At 41.5% G+C, this 18,558-nt stretch overlaps 1 protein-coding gene across 8 annotated transcripts in view; it reads left to right on the top strand.

Moving 5' to 3' along the window:
• The window catches only part of LOC121943362 (RNA-binding protein Musashi homolog 2-like), a 133,689-nt gene that overhangs the window by 67,349 nt on the left and 47,782 nt on the right, over window positions 1-18,558 (top strand). For all 8 annotated transcript variants that reach the window (XM_088078479.1, XM_088078474.1, XM_088078476.1 and 5 more), the window contains exon 7: window positions 9,712-9,760. In XM_088078479.1, the coding sequence (XP_087934605.1) occupies window positions 9,712-9,760 (49 nt within the window). The remainder of the gene's footprint in view (window positions 1-9,711; window positions 9,761-18,558) is intronic.

Below are 18,558 nucleotides of genomic sequence, written 5' to 3'. Positions count from 1 at the left end.
AGGATTTCTGCAGCGGGCGATGTGTTTGTATCCACGTGTGTTGGAGGGTTGGTGGAAACCGTCGAACGAGACGCTCTCAGAGGTTTAATGCTCCACCAGATCATCGGTGACGTATTTATCAGCCTCCATCAGCTGCTGCGTGGTTCATTCTCCCTGAACGAGGAGCAGTTTGTGCATCAGTGTGTGTTCATACGGTGCGTCTGCAAAGATATCGACATCTCAAAAACGTCGTTTTTGCGTAAATTTCTAAAGGAAAAGTTACGACAGCAGCAGGACCTGAGTTTGCAAGTTGTTATGTATCCATCCCGTCATATTCATACAATAAAATGATCATTCATTCATTCATTCATTACATTTCTCCACTCAGCACACTTTACTTACACAGATTTCAGGCTTCATGGATAATAACGGCCAGTTTTGGCTGCGAACACACGGCCGTCGTGTCGCCTGTTGATGCAAAATAAGCAGATGTCCAATGGATCAACTAAATAAACAGCTTGGACTTTATGCAGCTCTTATTTGAATTTGGACAGAAGCAGTCTGAAATGAATAAATAGATAAATAATTAATCACTGTCACCCCTGTCACCCGTGTACACAAATTAAAGAATTTGAGCTCTTGAATTGTTCATTTGGAGACACAATTTATACATTTTTTGCAAACAAATTATCATTTTTTCCCTCTGATACCTGCTCTGCTCTGTACAATGTTACTGTCAGCATGTGAGTTATGTGTTTCCCCTGAACTCCCTGAGTGTGTGTGTGTGTGTGTGCGTGCACGTGTGTGTGTGTGTGTGAACGTGCCGTGCAGCGCTGTGACTGACAGGGTGCCTGCAGTGTATCAGCCCCCTGCAGATCAGCCTTTGTTGCTCCCTGCTGTGCAACTAAAGTTCTCAACCCAAGTTACCCACTCACCCTCCATTTACCCCCAAAATAGAACCGTGCAGCAAATACACTCAGGTTTTTGACAAATGATGTTGTATTTCTTGATGTAATTCATATTGTTTTATGGTCTCATCACTTTAACCCAACAACATAAAAAATCCCGTTCCAGTTTTGTCAGAGAGTCACAGATGTGACTCCACCTTCATCCCTTTTCCCATCAGCCGCTAAATGCTGACAGAAGTCATTTTAGGTCAATTTTTGTGGCTTTCTTTATATTTATATGTTTATATATGTGTATAAAGTCATTAAATGACTGTTTCACTATTTAAACTCAGTTATTTCTTTGAACTATAATCTATTAATTTACATAGATACAAAGTTTGTATGTATTTTTGCGATTGATGTTAATGTACAGTTACGTTATTAACGTAGAGTTCTGTCGGTTAGGTTTAAAACGATACGCTCTCCACGTCTATCCGTGACCTTTTAGGTATCCCTCTGCGTCAGGGATGTCGTTACCGTGATGTCAACAAATGCACACGGAGGGATGAAGCAGCACGGTCCTGAACAGCACGAACCGTCGCGATGTGACGAGTTCAGACTGAGAAAGTGCCGACCTTACCAGGACTTTGACATGAATTCACGCGGTTTTCAACACGTGTTTCCAGGGAAATTTTTTTTGTGACCCATTCACCACCTGAACCTCCTCCTTACGAGACCGCTCCGCTCAGGACTGCGTCTTTGTTTAAAATATGTTAGTTTTGAATGAATTTGGGTGCGGACTGGTCAAAGCTGCAAACGAACCGGTGAAGCTGAACTGAAGTGACTCTGTGACTGAAGAACAAAACAAATTTGATCTGTTTTTCTGCTCCATGACGTCTTTCTCTCAAAAGCTTGCAGATGCACGATTGATATCTTTCTTTGCCGTAAAACGGTTTTAAATTGTAATTTAAAATTGTTGAACATCTCGTGTCTGCCGAGGCTTTCGGTTACCGTGAAAGGCGAGCGGAGGCATAACAGCTTCCTCTCTTTCTCCTCCACAATCGCTCCTCTTGACAGCGCCACCCAGCCATAATCATCATCGCCATCTTCATCATCATTTCCTCTTCATTCGTGACTCAATTATACCAGCGACACTTTTATGAATCTGTCAGCTGGAATATGCCACATTCTGCCGTGATTGTGTTTTATTGTGCCGCTTGAATTGAATTTGCCGTTCTCAGGCTTTTTTGTGCGTTGTAAATAAAAAAAAAAGAAGCGGCAGAAAGGGAGAAATGAAGTGGAGTTGGTATCACTTTTAACAGGCCAACCTGCTATTTTTCAGCATTGTTCTCAGCGGAGAAAAGCAGCCGGGGTAATTTGCATTTATAAAGGCCTTCCTTACACACCCCGGGTTTGGTTAAACCATTCTTTCTCCCTTCCAAATAATAGAAGCACAAATTGAGGGCTGTGGGCACTGAGGGATGATGGGAAATATATTAATTTGTCTCTTGTCATTCGCCGGGGATAATTTGAATGTTGTCATGGTAATTTGGTGCTCAGAGGCTGCGGGTCACTTTCAGACAGAGACCCGGCATGAGCTCGCCGCAATCCTTGTGAAGCACTGATAAGAGCCGCCCAGTGTGTGTGTGTGTGCGTGTGTGTGTGTGTGTGTGTGCTTGTGTGTGTGAGTGAGTACATGTGTGTACCCTTCACTGCAATGATGAATTACCTGCTTATCTGGCTCAGTCCAGAGAGGGGAGCGCATGACGGCATGGGACTGTCAGCGAGAGAAAGAGGCGGCGAGATAGGCTGCTGGAGAAAGAGATGAAATGATGTTGGGGGCTGCGGGGGGAGGAGAGGGGCGTCGCAGAGGTGGAATGGCGAGATGGGGCAATGGAAGAGGAGAGATGTGGAGGCGATAGTGCTGCCGGATGGAAGGGGACCGTGACACTGAGCTGCAGTGATGCATTGTGGTCATTCTGCTACAAATAGGTGGTGAAAGCCGGAGTCGGTCCACTGACGGCGGAGACAAGATGCTGGTTTGGAAAAAGATACATGTTCAGCTGACACGAGTTGAAGGGAGTCTCCCACCTTTTTAAACTTCTCACAGCAGCGTTTTTCAATGAGAACGAGCGAAAAAACCACAGAGGTGTTTGACGCAGCTGCTGTAAGTCTCCGGCCAAAAATAGACTCAATGGCGCTTATTTCAGTGAAGCAGAGCCGGGAGCCACGTCTGGGGCGCTGCTGAGACGCTGCAAAGCGCCCGGTGGAATCACGAGCATTGTCTAAAACGTCCGCGATTGGCTTTGGAGGCCGTGTCGTGGTTGTAACGTGGCGTTGACGGACCCGGTGGAATTTTGTTCGTTAACCAAAGGAGCTCTATGCGAAAATGTCAGAAACAATCAGACGGGGCAATAATCTCCGGTTCACCGCCAATATACTTCTGGTGTTTAGGTTCCAGCAACCGGAAAGTCTCGAGTCCGAACTTTGTACAGAATTAATCTCAGTCTTGAGTGTTCCTGGTTTTCTGCTCGAGTGTAATACAGAAAGCTCGGAGACGGTAATCAGATCAGATATCAGCAGGTTTTTTCTTGAGGTTTACCTCACGGCCTGCAGCTGCCAATCTGTCGCACGCTCCGCAATTATTTTTCTTATGCACATCAGAGTTTATATAAGCTGAGAGAGCATGTTCACGCGTCTCGTGCATCTTCTCGTGTATTTGATTTTTTATTATTCAGACACACACACACACACACACACACACACACACACACACAGGTTAATTTGGAAATCAGCTGTCCTCAGCTGTTGTGTCTTCTCTGTGGTATAACGGATGTTTGCAGGGAGCACCTGAGCTCCTCCTCTGCTCTCAGGCTTTGTTCAGACTGCCATCCCAAATCTGATTTTTGTCATATTCAGATTCATTTTATGAAGTCTGGACAGCAGATAAACACATGATTTCTACAGATGCGTCTGCAGTTCGGACGCTCCGGTCATTCAAATCGGATATCAGCTGGTCATTGAGACTGTCAAACATCCCGCAGCACATTTGAAACTTGGCACACCACCGAGGACGACGTGTTTCCGCCAGTCAGTGCTTCGTGGATGTCGCCAAACTCTCGCTCGGCGGAGGAGTTCAGCACCACGACATGACAAGTATTTGCATGGCGAGATGTTGTATCTCCATTTTTCCGCTGCTCATACTTCCGTGTTGTTAATCTGCGTCACCAGCGCACATGTACTGACGCCTACGTCGTTACCACAGCAACCCATGCTGATAGGTCAGTCCAGAGCGCTGATGTGCGGACGCAGCAAATCTGATCTCATGTCTTGATGATGACGGTGCGGACAGTCTGTCTTCAGGGTCTGATTTGAGAAACAACTCTGATTTCCCTGCAGACTGAACGTAACAGCCTCTTTAGCTACATCCACACAGTCCGCGGCCCAAATCTGAATTTTCACCCCATGTGACCCAGATGTGATTGTTTGATGAAAGTGTGAACAACACAAATCACATGAAATCGGATCTTTTCAAGTCTGATTTGGGCCACTTTCATATGCAGTTCAGAATCAGATCTGATTTTCTGAAATGCGACGCGACTTTTACGTCACTCGACATCCTATTTTAAAATGTCCGTCTTTCTGCATCCATTTTTCTCCTCGTTGGGTTGCCAAATCATTCCCCAGCTGGCAGGGAACGTTCACACTTAGCTAACGTTACCTACAAGTTGTGAAAATGTTTTAAAGAAAACGTTTCAATCTAATGTCCAAAGAACGTTTTAAGACTTTAACAAGATTAAATGCTGCAACGTTGTGAGGATGTTTTGGTGACATTTTCAAAGCAACATTCAGGAAATGTTACTGCGGCCTGAGATTACAGAACAGTTTTTTATGAAAGTGTAATGTGATATGTTAACAATAAAAAACATTTTGATGTTTATAGAGAATTTGATCTTAACTTAAAGAAGAATGTTCTAGAAACTGATAGGAAACTGAAAACCTGACGATGCATTGGTTGCATTGTAGCATTCTCTGAACGTTTTTAGAACCAGGAATTGCTGATTGTTGTACATATTAAGTGACATTGTTGTGGATATTTACACGGTTTCTATATTCTTATCACATTCTGAACCTTCGACTGCTGCAAAGAGGCGGCGCTCTGACGGCTGATCCAGGTTCTGATGTGTGTTGGCGCCGATGTGGAGCTGAGAGCTTCTCCTCTGCACCTGCTGTTGTGCTCTTCATCGCAGCTATAATGGTGACTGACAGCTGGGATAAGCCGGGCTCTCCCCGGAGAATAGCTTGTTTTCGGCAGAAAGTCTCTCGGGGTTGGCAGCTGCACAGGGAGACAGTCAGGTGCAACTGGTCCTCCAAGAGGACTCAGGAAGGATCGGGCTCAGTTTCAGGCTTCTGTGGAACAAACTCAGTCTGCTAGATTTGAAATGAAGCAGTTTTATCTCTTTGTTTTGTGTAGAGTAGCAGTCTGGGTCATTTAAGGAACATTTAAGAAACATTGCAAAGGTACGGCCGCTCCTGTGTGACCAAGAAGATAAAAAACGTATCCATCCAATGTATTTTAATTAAAATCGATTAAAACACAGTCATGCTTTTATTTAAAATTGTTTCGATTATTGATAAGCTCTTGATTTCCTGATTCCTCTCAAACACGAGAAGAAGGCAATTAGTAATTAAAGAAGAAACAACCCAAAAATTAGCACGAAATTAGTGAAAAGAAAATTACCGAAACAAACAACAACAAAAAAAAAATCACACACACACAAATGTCAAAAAAGAAAAGTACAAGAAACAACCAAGGAAAGATGTGTAAAAATATATAAGTATAATAATTCTGAATATATATATTTTGATTGTCTAATCTTGTTTTTTTGTGTTGTTTTTTTATTGTGACGCACTTTGAGCTGCATCCCATGTATGAAAAGTGCTCTAAATACATTTAATTATTATTATTGTTATTATTCAATCATTTATTTTTATTAACGTGCCAGTGAGTAGATTAGAGCTTTATTGTCTGCAAAGGTGAAACATCTTTATTTTAGTTTTGTTTATTGTTTTTTTTTTAGAATACCCACACAACATTTTCTTCTGAACAAATCCAAAAAACCACAACAAATCTTAAGTGCAAATAGCATATTCACATTCATGTATACACATTCAGTAAGAAAACCCCAGACAAACAAGCAAAGCAAAACAATTTAGTAAAATTAATAATAATAATAATAATAATAAATAAAAGAAAAATAAAAAAATAAGACTATAATATAATAAGATAATAAGAATAAAAATAAGTCAATAAACTTTGACAAAGGGATGTCAGAGAAGTCATCATAGTGATTACAGTGTCATTAATAATCGGTCGTGGGTTTGTCTCATTGAAATACTTATAATACTTTATAAAGGGTTGCCATGCCAGATACAAGACATCAATATCTCCTCTCAATGACATTTCATTTTTTTACAAATGTAAATGTGTCGTCACAGTGTTCAGTAAAGTTTGGTGGGCTGGTGGCTTTTTCTGTTTCCAGTTCAGCAGCAAACAGCTCGGTTTTGTTGCTGGTCTGGATCAGCGGTCTGCAGCTTTGCTCCCGTGTCTCCTGGATGATAAACTTTATCACTTTTGTTGATAAGACGCATATGAAACGTGCAAATGTGACATAAAGCATTTGTTGCTGAAATGTTCAACGCCAACATTTTCTTTTAGTGTCTGGACTGATTTAACACCAAACGTCTGTGTGAAGATTTTTGAGCTCCATTACTAAGGATTTTAAGAAGTGAGTAAAACTGCGGTTTGAAAACCACCTCCTGGAGTATCGGCTGGCGACTGAAAAGCTCGGGACTATTTTCTTTCAGTAGGTGATACCCAGGACCCCTTTAAAAGAGAACTCTTATCACCGTAGCCCGTCTTGGTTGAAATAAAGCTGGCATTTAAGAAAAGTTCCTCTTCAGAGGAGGACTGGGATAAAGCAGTAAGCAGAGGCATGGGAAGTTTAGATAGGCTGTTTCTCAAAGGCTCAGTGGGTTTTTCCTTATCTGCCGCGCTCTTATCTCGTCATTTCATATTTACAGATATTGGCTAATAACCCGTGCTAGTGGCAGCTGACACAAGGTTTCCACGGAAATGATGCAGCGTTTTAGAAAAGGTGGATCCATATGCAGCAGTGATACTCAACATATGGCCTGCGGGCCAAATCTGACCCCCCTAACATTTTCTAATCCACAATAAAAAATGATTGACACTGGGAATTATTTTTGTACTTTTAGTATCCATAAGATGTCATTGGAGGATCCCCCACACCCCCAGACAGAGGTTAAGACCCTAATGTCCTAAAATCCTACAAATGTCCTAAAATCCCAAAATCCAAGGAATGTCCTTAATGTCCTACAAATGTTCAAAAATCTAAGAAACATCCTAGAAATGTCCTCATATCCTAAAAAAAGTCTTAAAATCAGAAGAATGTCCTTAAAGTCCTAGAAATGTTGTATAATCCTACAAACATCCTATAATTCTCCTAATTGTCCTAAACTCAGAAAATTGTTCAGAATTTTGAGAAATATCCTAAAATCCTAAAAAATGTCCTCATATCCTCGAAACATCCTTAAATCTGGCAAATGGCCCTCAAGTCCCAGAAATCATCCCAGAAATGTCCTAAAATTGGAGAAACGTCCCAAAATCTGAGAAACGTCCTAAATTCTTAAAAATGTCCTCAAACGCTAGAAATATCCTCATATCCAAGAAACGTCCTAATAAAAAAAAGAATGTCCTTAAAGTCCTAGAAATATCCTAAAAACATCCTGCAAATGTCTTAAAATCTGAGAAACATTCCAAAATCTGAGAAATGTCCAAAAATCCAAGAACTGTCCTAAAATGCTTGAAATGCTCTTAAATCTAAGAAATGTCTTAAAATCCTAGAGATGTCCTAAAATCCAATAAACATCCTAAATTCTGAGAAATGTCCTAAAATCAGAAGAATGTCCTTAAAGTCCTAGAAATATTCAAAAATCCTGAGAATGTCGTTAAAACTCGGATGTGTCCTAACATCCTAGAACATATATGGTCCTGCTGCATTTGGCCCCTGAACTCCTGTTTTTTACAAAAGTGTCCCCCAGGCAAAGCAGGCTGCGTGTCCCTGACGTTGAGAAATTCCTTCTAGCTCTCAGTCGGAGGATTTTTCTGCCTCCGTCGTTTTATATATTTGCTTTATGATTTCAGACACTTTCTCTTGAGACAGACCACCCGTGAGACGTGAGCCTTCTGATCATCAAACTCTTTCAAATCAGAGCAACAGCACGAGGCAGACGGAGAGCAGAGAGGCGATGTGATGCGTCTCCCTCCCGTCAGCGCGTCATCCCTCGCCCTGCGTCGCTCCGCATCTTTGTTTTCGTTTACCCTCCTCTGTGCGAGAGCTGGAGCCCGCCTGTTGACTCGCGTCTCGCATCCCACTTCTACTTTTTGAATTCACGCTCCGACTAATAAAGCTCTTTTGTTCTGCCTTTGTGCACACACAAAGATTTGGCATCAGTCACTGGGAATATGAACATTTCCCGGGCTGCGGCCGACGTGCAACAGCGCTGTCGTGCCTTCGGAGCCACAATCCACCCGTGTGTCTCTGCCCTCCACATTTCTGTCTCTCACAAACTCACAATATGGATGTTTTTTCTAACATTATCCGTATCAGAGGAGGGAAAGCGGGCAGGTTTCGTTCTGTGCCGCAGACTCGGGCCCACTTCAGGCTGTCATTCATCTCGACGAAAGTGTCTAATCTGCGCTGAAAAATTCAGAATTTGTAATTCAGTGGAGTGGACTGACAGTTAATTTCTCCAGTCGATGTCACGCGTCTGAAACTCCAGCTGTGGCTGTGAGTCAGAGCTGCCAGCTTTGACAGAGATGACAGAGATTGCATTCATTAAATCGTAGGCATGTTCGGGCCAGACTATTTTCCAGGCGATTTTCATTCCAGGTGTTTTCAGATATTCATCATCTACTGCAATCAATCATTGTGTTTTCCGTGGCAGATCTGGTGGGACTGAGGCTTTTCTGTTTGGTCGCAGGGAAAAACAAAGTAAAAAGCTGTTGTTTTTTGTGACTTTGCTGCTGTGATCCAGGTTGGAGTGATCCCACGATGAGCCAGTGATAAAAAAAGAAGAGATAAAAAAAACTACTTTCTCTGTAGTGTATTCAGAAATATTCATTTTTTTCTGTCTAAAAACACAGTGGCATCATAACAAAGACCCTGGCATTTAAGGGTTGAAAAAATTCTGAAAAAATAATACATGTTTGAGAAAATCATATTGATGTATAATATTGTTAAAGCCTGATTTTGAAAAGTGCATTTTGTGTGCAAAGTGATACGAGTGCGTGTAGTGTTAACATTAAACATTAAATTTATCAAATTTGCAACAACATACGGTAAATAATTTATAAAGATTTAAAACGAAAGTTGACCCAGTTAACTGCCCTGTGGAACACCGCAACATATTTTTACTTTCAGAAAACTTGCTGGTTTAAAAAAAAAAGTGTTGCTCAGTATTGACATATTCTACACTGTGATAATTGGAAAGAAATAATAGTTATAGAAAATAAATAAATAAATAAAATATATAGAATACATGCTGCACATTTTCTTGTGTGTTTTGTATTTTTATTTATTTATATATGCTTATTTTCAAGTAATTTTCTTGAAACTTTTTGAGTTTTGGGCCATGTCTGGTTTAGTTGCTCATTGATTTAATGATTTGCCCACAAAGCAGCAAAGTTTCTTTTTTTTTTTGTACTGTGTGTGCGTTTCATAATCAAAGTCTAATGATTGTTTTTATTTTCTTCCTTCAGGTAGAAGATGCGATGCTAATGTTTGACAAAACCACCAACAGACATAGAGGTAAGTTCATATTCCACTGTGTGTGTGTGAGTGTGTGTGTGTGAGTGTGTATATAAAGATATATATGGCATTCGGTTTAGGAAATTCTTACATGGGCCTACATATATATTCTATATGTAAAATTTGAGTCTGTGGGATGAAAGTCGAAATATATGAAATGAAAGCTGAATACATGGAGAGAAAGTCAGATTATATTATATTATATATATCTAAATATCTATATTCAGTTATCTATCTATCTATCTATCTATATGTGTGTGTGTGTGTGTGTGTGTGTAATTTTGATACATAGAATTAACCGTGAATATATAGACACACAATACAATAAACACAATAACAGTTTCAATATATGGAAAAAACCTTGAATATATAGAATGAAAGTTGAAATATGCAGAATAAAAGTTCTAATATTGAATAAACCATTAATATATATAGTGCAAATCGGAATATGTAGAATAAAAGTTTGAGTATATGGAATAAACTCTTAATGTATAAAATTAGAGTCAGAATATATAGAACGAAAGTTTATATATATGAAATGAACCTTGAACATATAGGATGAAACTTGGAATATACAGAATAAAAGTTTTAATGTTGAATAAACCATCAATGTATATATAGTGAGAGTCAAAATTATTTAAATATATGGACTTAACCTTGAATATATAGAGTGAAAGTCTGAATATGTAGAGTGAGAGTTGTAATATATGGAAGGAACCTTGAATATACAGGTTAGGAGTTAGTACATGTACATAACACAAGTTCAAATATATGGAATGACAGTCGCAATATGTGGAATAACTTTCCAAACGGCAAGCTGCGTATAAAAGCACGCTCTACGTTTTACACACACACACACACACACACACACACACACACACACACACACAGCAGCTACACTAATAAGTAAATTTCCTCACAAATTTCTCCTTCCTTCAAGGTCAGATCCGTTGTTGTTGGTTACAGATACCTTTCACTCTGCGCAGCGATCCATCCGAAATCTGCTCCATTATCATCGCGATTCTCCACACACACACGCGCACACACACACACACACGGACACACGGACACGAGCATGCAACAGCTAAACACACCACACAGACCAACATTTATTCTCCTATCCATTTAATTAGCCTCATTCCCCCTTCGGCCATTTTTGGCCCTCCGATAAGTCGATACGGATCTACGCCGGCGTTCTGGTGATTGCGCGGCGGCGGAGGAGACGGACACAGGGGGTGAGACAGAAAGACAGGGTCAAATAAGGGAGCGAAAGAAAAGAGAAAAGGTGCCCCGCGGTCGAACAGAAGGACGGAGATTGAAGGAGGGAGGCCTGTGCGGCCCGATAACGTTCGGATAGCTGATGCTGCAGAGCGGCGGAGGCGGCAGGATGGTTATCTCAGCCCGCCTTTATCTGGACGCCTTATCTGAGGCTTCAGCAGTGCAGCCCTCTGCCCCGAAACAGAGGACTTTACAAAGACGCAGCGGCAGACAGGACGGAGACGGACGCTCAGATGTGAGCGGTTTGGAAGACAGATTCGGGGAGCGGCGACAGCGTGCCGAGGAGTGGCTTTGGAAGTTTTGGGAGGGAAATATTTCCACACGCTCTAATCTCTAAAAACCACAGTCAGCTGCACCCGTCATACCGGGTGCTTCTTCACACTGTTTTCTGCCGTTATTTCTCTGGTTCTTTTACTTTTTTTACCTGCGCTGCTGATTTCTGATGAGTCAGGCTGCAGATCACTTACATCTTTACGTTAACGTCACGTGTGTGCGCTGCACACGTGACCCCTGCTCAAACACGGTGGCCTTTAAACTCAATCACACTGTTTTCACGACAAATTAAAACATCACAAACTATTGTATTCCAGCTTTTTCAGCCTTTTAATTGTTTGTAGTTGCAGTTTTTCTTGTTTCTGTGGTTCACTTGTGGCAAATATTAATGTACTTTTTTCTTTTATTTTTTGTAGTAGTCAAATTTTCATATTATATTTTGCTTGTTTTAGAGTTACATATTAAGCTTTTGTATTTTTTATTTTGGCTGTATGCAACTTATGTCTTCAGTCTTAAAAAAGAGATTTTTAAGTTTTTCTCTTTTTCTGCTAATTAAACTTTGACTTCATAGTCAATAATTATCAAATCACTGAGGTGGCACCTGCAGGTGAATCTCGACTATGTACATTTTTACAAGCGCTCGTCTTTTTGTATATTATGTCTATGTTTAACCCTCAGGGAATGTTTCGCACAGATTGTGTATTTTTCGTTTAATCTGTGAGTTTCCAGCTCAGCATGACTTGTATTATTTCTGGGTGTCATTCTGGGCTTTTGACTCTGAATTTGTCATTTTGACTATTTTCCACCTGATGAGGTCATTTTGACCATATTTGGCATATGGAGGAAATACATGCTATTTCCACTAGGTGACCTGTCACAGTCAATGTAGCTGCTGATCACTGACATATCCCAGACTGTCAGCAGCTACACTCACACACTGACATATCCCAGACTGTCAGCAGCTACACTCACACACTGACATATCCCAGACTGTCAGCAGCTACACTCACACACTGACATATCCCAGACTGTCAGCAGCACAAAATAGAAATAAAAAACAATCTACATGTAGCATGTTATTTATTGAAAATAATTCACTTTTTTTCCATCTAAAAACATAGTGGCATCATGACAAAAACCCGGCATTTAAAGTGTTAAAATTCTGAAAATTAATAATTATTTAACTGACAGACAAAAAATGCTAAATGAAAGTAGTAAATAATATTATTGTATGATATTTTTAAAGCTTGATTTTGAGAAGCGCAGTTTGTTCGCGGAGCGATACGAGCATGTGTAATATTAAAGCGGGCCCTAAAGGGTTAATGATTCGTTCTGCTTTGGCGTACAGACGGCTGAAGGGTGAAAAGTGAAAACCTGAGTAAATGAGCGCAGGTGCTTGCTTACAGAACACAGGCTCACTAAATGGACTGATGATTTTGAAAAGAAAAGCTTGTGAAACACGTTTCGGCACACTTCGTCTGTGCGTCGTTTCAGAAACAGTCACCAGGTTAGGAAATAACTCACGAGCCAGGCAGCTAAATCAGTCTGTTACTGGAGCGCTGCAGACGGATGATGCAACTTGATGATGTTTTTCTGCTTCAGTTTTATTCCCAGTTTCCATATCAGACGTTCTGTTCACCAGGAATTTATTACAAATCTGACATGCCTTAAAACTGATATTGCTCAGAGACACACGCAAAGATTTGACGCAACCAAGATTGTATTAGACCGGTCTTACCCAGTGTGGCAATGAACCAGTCAGAGTGAGTGTTGTGTTTCTCCGAGGATGATCTCACAGACGATAACTGCCTTCAAGAGCAAATATCTTTTAGAAAATGCAGTTTACAGCAGCGTGACTTCTGCTGACAGTAACGCAGGAGCAGAGAAAACTTTTTATGCTTTGGTTTACTGTTTCCAACATTTGATCTTCTAAATATCCTGCTTGACATACGTGATTTATTGCAAAATCTTGTGGTTACGTTAACACAAATGTGCTCCGTCACTTTAAATAACTGCACCATGATGCAGATTTAGTGTGTTTGCATCCAGTAAAACCAAAGAAATGCGCTTATTTCCTAAAATCCTACAAACATCCCAAAATCCTAGAAATGTGCTAAAATCATAGAAACATTCTAAAATCCAAATATCCTAAAATCTGTTAAATATCCTAAAATCTGTTAAATGTCTTTAAATCCTAGAAATACTTTTAAATCCTAGAAATTTCCCAAAATCATAGAAACATTCTAAAATCCAAATATCCTTAAATCTGTTTAAGCAAGAAATTATTATAAGTACAAGATAATTACCTAAAAAAATGAAACAAACAAATAATAAATAATAATTTTCCATATATTTTACTGTTTATCGTACCTAGCTCATGAAAACATAACAAATTTTTGAAAAAAAATTTCTTGCAATTTGCAGAACGTGTTTGTTGCTCGTCGCCTTTTTCTCGATGTTTCCGTGAGAAATCAAAGCGATTCGCTCCTCAAGAAAAGTGATGATGATCCAGGTTTCAAAGCTATACGCTGAAAAACAAAATCTTCCACTTTTGTTTTAATTTTTTCATACATCTTGGCTGTTTTAAAGCGGCGCGGTTGGCGTGTAGCAGCATCGCCACAGGGGTTATCTGAGGAGCGGATGGCTTTCCCTCCCGCCCGCTCGCTTGTTGCTTCCCGGCGTGGCGGGCCGGCTCCCTGCACGACTGTGCTGATTGGCCCATTAGCTCCCCTCCGGCTGTGTGGGAGGTCTGGGGCAGCAGCTGCGGCTCAGAGAAGACCACTTGATGTGAAAATCACTCTTATAAATAATATAGCTGTGGTAATAACCAGCTGCTTTTGACCTTGCCCGCTGCCACGTCTGTGGCCAGTAATGATTTCACCGCCGCCTGTGATTGGCGCATGCATTATTAAGCCGCTTCCCTCTTTAGAGCTCAGCCCGGTCGGGTGCCAATTTCAAGTCAGATAGCATATTCTCTTTCATTTGCATTTAATTCAAACACCGTTCCTTTTATCTCCCGTTACATCATACCAGATTACAAGAATTCCTGCGCGTCACGGCCGACTGAGGGGGCGTGACCGCTCCTCAATTTTAATAACCCCAGCATCACTTTCTATGAAGCTCATATCAATAATGCATTATGACACATTACAAGCATACTTATAATGCATTATAATTTATCTTTCATCATGCATCTCAGGGTTGATTTTTTTTTTTTTTAAGAAAACTGAAGACCTACCTTTTTTAGTTTGGCTTATAATTGAATTTTACCTATTTAGTTAGTGACTGTTTATTTATACATTTTCGTCTATTTTAGTAGATATTATTTTTAACATTTTGATCTTTTTTTTGTTGTTATCTTTTTTGTTATTTATTTATCAACTATACAGAGTATTGTATTTATTTCTTTATTTTACTTATAATTAATATTATTTTAATTTTTTTTTATCTGTTGGTTTTATCGTGCCTCTGGTGTTTCCTCATTTATGGTAGCATTTCCTCAGTTCCTGCTTTTAATGAGTACTGTTATTTTAGCTCTTTAATTAATTACAGTCTTGCTTTTTCCCCGGTGTTCGCCAGTGTTTAATAACTATGCCACCGGGTCTGATCTGACGCTGAGGGTAGGTTTTGGCGTCGCACTCCAAAAGCACTGACAGAGCGGCACTATTTGACGAGTTAGGAACGAGAACGGGCTGACAGAAAACGCACTGAAAGCCTCAGCAAAGACAGAGTGATGTTATTCTATCGGTCTCTGATGAGAAGACAAAGACAGAAAGGACCAGTCCTGCTGAGTGATGTTGTGTCCCAACGCCACTCTCAGTCGTCTTTTTAATTACAATCGTTATAACAATGGGGAGCAAATTGCTTGATGCTCCTGCGCCCGTGTATCTGTCCCTCTGATTATAGACGTTCTGCATTATTTATTCTTAATTGTATTCTGTCCCCCGCTCCCTTCACACACTCGTGTGCACTCTCAGTGAGCGCTGATGGCCAGTTTGTCTTGCCGAATGACTTTGCATTTCAACAAGTCTCGTGTTGGCTCTCAAGACAAAACGTCGCTCCATCATTGACTGTCGCTGCACTTCAGCAGACTCCGGCCCCTCCAGCAGTGCAAACCTCACCCTCGGAAAACGACCTTGGAGTCGTCCTTTCAGACGAGGAGCTGTTGACTCGACGTGGGCTCTGCTGTCCTGTCTCCAGTGGAGAGCCGAGTATTGACAATCTCCTTTCCAACGCACCTAATTACAGCTGCCAGAAGCAGCAACTTGCTTAATGGATCTCCCCAAGGGCAAGGTGATGAACAATCTCTACATCCTCTTTATATATCAACGCCCGTCTCCTCCGCTCTGCACCTGTGTACGTCCGAATGCTGGTTAGGAGCTTGAAGGTACTAATTAAAAGACTGAGTTGTTCTCCGTGTGTCAGTACATGTCTGTCTGACCGCTGCTGCCTGGCAGACTGCTGCAGCCCCAGGGGGTAACCTGTTTGTCATCTTATTAACTTGTCCAGAAAGAGAAAGTGGCAGATGGAGAGATGGAGGTCAAGAACACAGTGCCTCAAGAAGTGAAACCTGAGAAGGATGGGGAGGAGGCGAGGGGGGAGGAGGCGAGCACAGAGGGAGTGTGGCTGCAGAGACAGCAAACCAGGAGGCAATATGTCTTTTTATGTCTCTGCAAGTCGCAGTAAGACTTTCTATGAAGCTCATGTCTATAATGCTTTACAACACATTATGAACACCCTTATAACGCGCTATAATAGTGCTGAATGATAACAGTCATCAGCACTCGTGGTTATTTCTGATGGTGTGAAGCAGGTTCAGTCTGCCACATTTAGCGTACAGGACAAAACATGTTTAAAGAGTAAACTTGAAAAGAATTTGCAAATGAGCTTCAATTTTTTTGAACAAAACTGCACTTTATTCATTCGCTCTGCAAACTGCAATGAGGCTATCAGGAGTAACGAGGCAGCAGAGTAATCATTATGTGTTGAGGCCTCAGGATGCAGCAACATTAACAAACATCACTGCGCAGCATCCGTTAAAAAGGAACAGAAGTAATGATGTACACGTTTCCTTCAGGATGTGGACAGAAATGGGGAACGAGTTAAATTTTGTGGCATCGTAACTTCATCAGAAAATTGATTTGACGTGAAGAGTTTAGACGATGATGTGATGTCTTTATTTTTTGTGTGTTTAAAGCGTGCCGAGTGCAGAGCTGGAGGTTAATGAGCGCCGCTCTCCTGGGTGGCAGCTGGCAGGAAGGGAAAGGATACAAAGTAGAGATTATGCAAGAGAAAAGCAGAGGAGAGGACTGAGAAAACCGGACCACGATCACACACGATCACAGGCTCGCCATGTTCACACTGAGACCTTTTGTGTGATTCAGATTCTGCACAGCTCACTGAATGTCATCTTTTCTTGCTGCCCGCTCTCTCAGCTCGCAGTTAATTATGACTCAGCTGTAATCCGGTCCATCTTCGCACATCACCGAGGCACAGAGGAGAGCGCAGACACGTATCCCTGATCCTTCCCCGCTTAACTGACGGGCTCCAGGGGGCGCTGTGGGGATAAACGGGTCATTTCAGCTTCAACTTCCTTCTGTTTCAGCCCGTTCTCTGTCCAAACTGGTCAAAAAGCGCCGCTCTTTCAGTGCTTTCGGCGTGCAAGTGTGACGCCAAAAGCCACCTCCTGTATCCACATGCAACGCGCACAGACGGCATCACGTGAGCACGCAGGCGGGTTGGGAGGTGGTTCACTTCCCGTGTGGATGTGTTTTTTTTTAGGTTTTTCTACACCTTACCATGTGCCTCTTTTGCTCTTTAACTGTCTGTGACTTTGTTGTCGAATCATCATCTGCGCTGTTGTGCAAAAAGGGCCGCGCTGCTTTCTGCATGCTGTGACATCACCGTAACGGGCTGCGTCATCCCGCCATGACGTCATCCTCCATGGGCGTTTGCAACATGTTATAACTCCAAACTCGTCACATGGTGCCGCTCTATCAGGCATCCCATGACATTTAAGGTGTCCCCGTGCGTCAGCTGTTTACGCTCAGAAATACTGTTGCCGTGATGTCAGCAAATGCACATAGTGGGATGAAGCAGCACGTCATTACGTTTACACAACAGCGTGTACCGTCATTATCATTGGCATTATGCAAAAAGTCACGGACGGTTAGGTTGAGGCAAAAGAGGCACGTGGTAAGGTGTAGAAATAAAACACACACACACATCTACACGTGAAGCAGACTCCAGACTCCTGCACGAAAGTAAAATGCTTTTATGGGACCCGCCCGCCTGCCCGCTCACGCTCCTTATATTACGTGATTGCTGGCAGCGTGCCCTGTGGCCACCGGGCCATCCGCCAGCATATGGTAACATCGCCGTCGGTCCTATCTGGATTCGTCCAGCTGCGTTGCGGTTATTCCATATCGCCACTTTGCAGTGGACTTTCGCAAAGCCATATTACGTTTTTATCGTGATGTTAACACATGCACATGGTGGAAAAGCTAAAAAGAAAATATGCAAATTTGTAAAAAAAAACCCAAACGCAACAGATAGAAGGACAGAGAGAAATATTAGAAAATAATTATTAACACCCATTTTTTTAAATTATGGTTTTATATTTAAATTGAATTACATTACATTTTAGCACTTTTAAAGCCATTTTCTTGTTGTTGTTTTTTTTTGTTTTGTTTTGTATAACCATTTCTTCTCTTTTGTGTGTGCCAATTTTCAGGTAATTTTCTTGTAACTTTTTACTAATTTCTTGCTGATTTTGGGCAATTTCTTTTGGCAAGTTGCTCAATGCCCCCCTCCTATGTTTTTGATGGAGAAAAAGCCCATTTGCTCAGATTTTAAGGGGGTCGAGAATTTTGGAGTTGCTTGTGCTGCCGTTTTTCATCCTAATCTTATTTATCAATAATGGGCACAGTTTCTCCCTGATGGGAGGAAAGGCGTGATTTTCCGTGTTCACCTGCGATGTTAGTGGAGAGAAAGAAAGCAGCTTTATAACAGTCACCTTTTTAGATGAGCTCTGCCGTCACTCCTAACTTTCCTCCTTCAGATCTCGATTCCACTCCAATCAGCTGCTCAATCAATGCTGCTCTCTTCCTGTTGCTCATTGATTGCTGGAGGTGACATTTTTCAGATAACGATATCCGCTGAACAGCCTGTGATTGGCTGCATCAGGGACGGGCAGAGAAATAGGTGATAAAGTCTGACTGTTTTTGGGTATCTGTTTTGATTTGTGA

The sequence above is a fragment of the Plectropomus leopardus genome, chromosome 6, assembly GCF_026936395.1.
Source record: "Plectropomus leopardus strain MGB_pleo_1.0 chromosome 6, ASM2693639v1, whole genome shotgun sequence".
Lineage (NCBI taxonomy): Eukaryota > Metazoa > Chordata > Actinopteri > Perciformes > Serranidae > Plectropomus > Plectropomus leopardus.
This window is presented reverse-complemented; position numbering and strand designations above follow the sequence as displayed.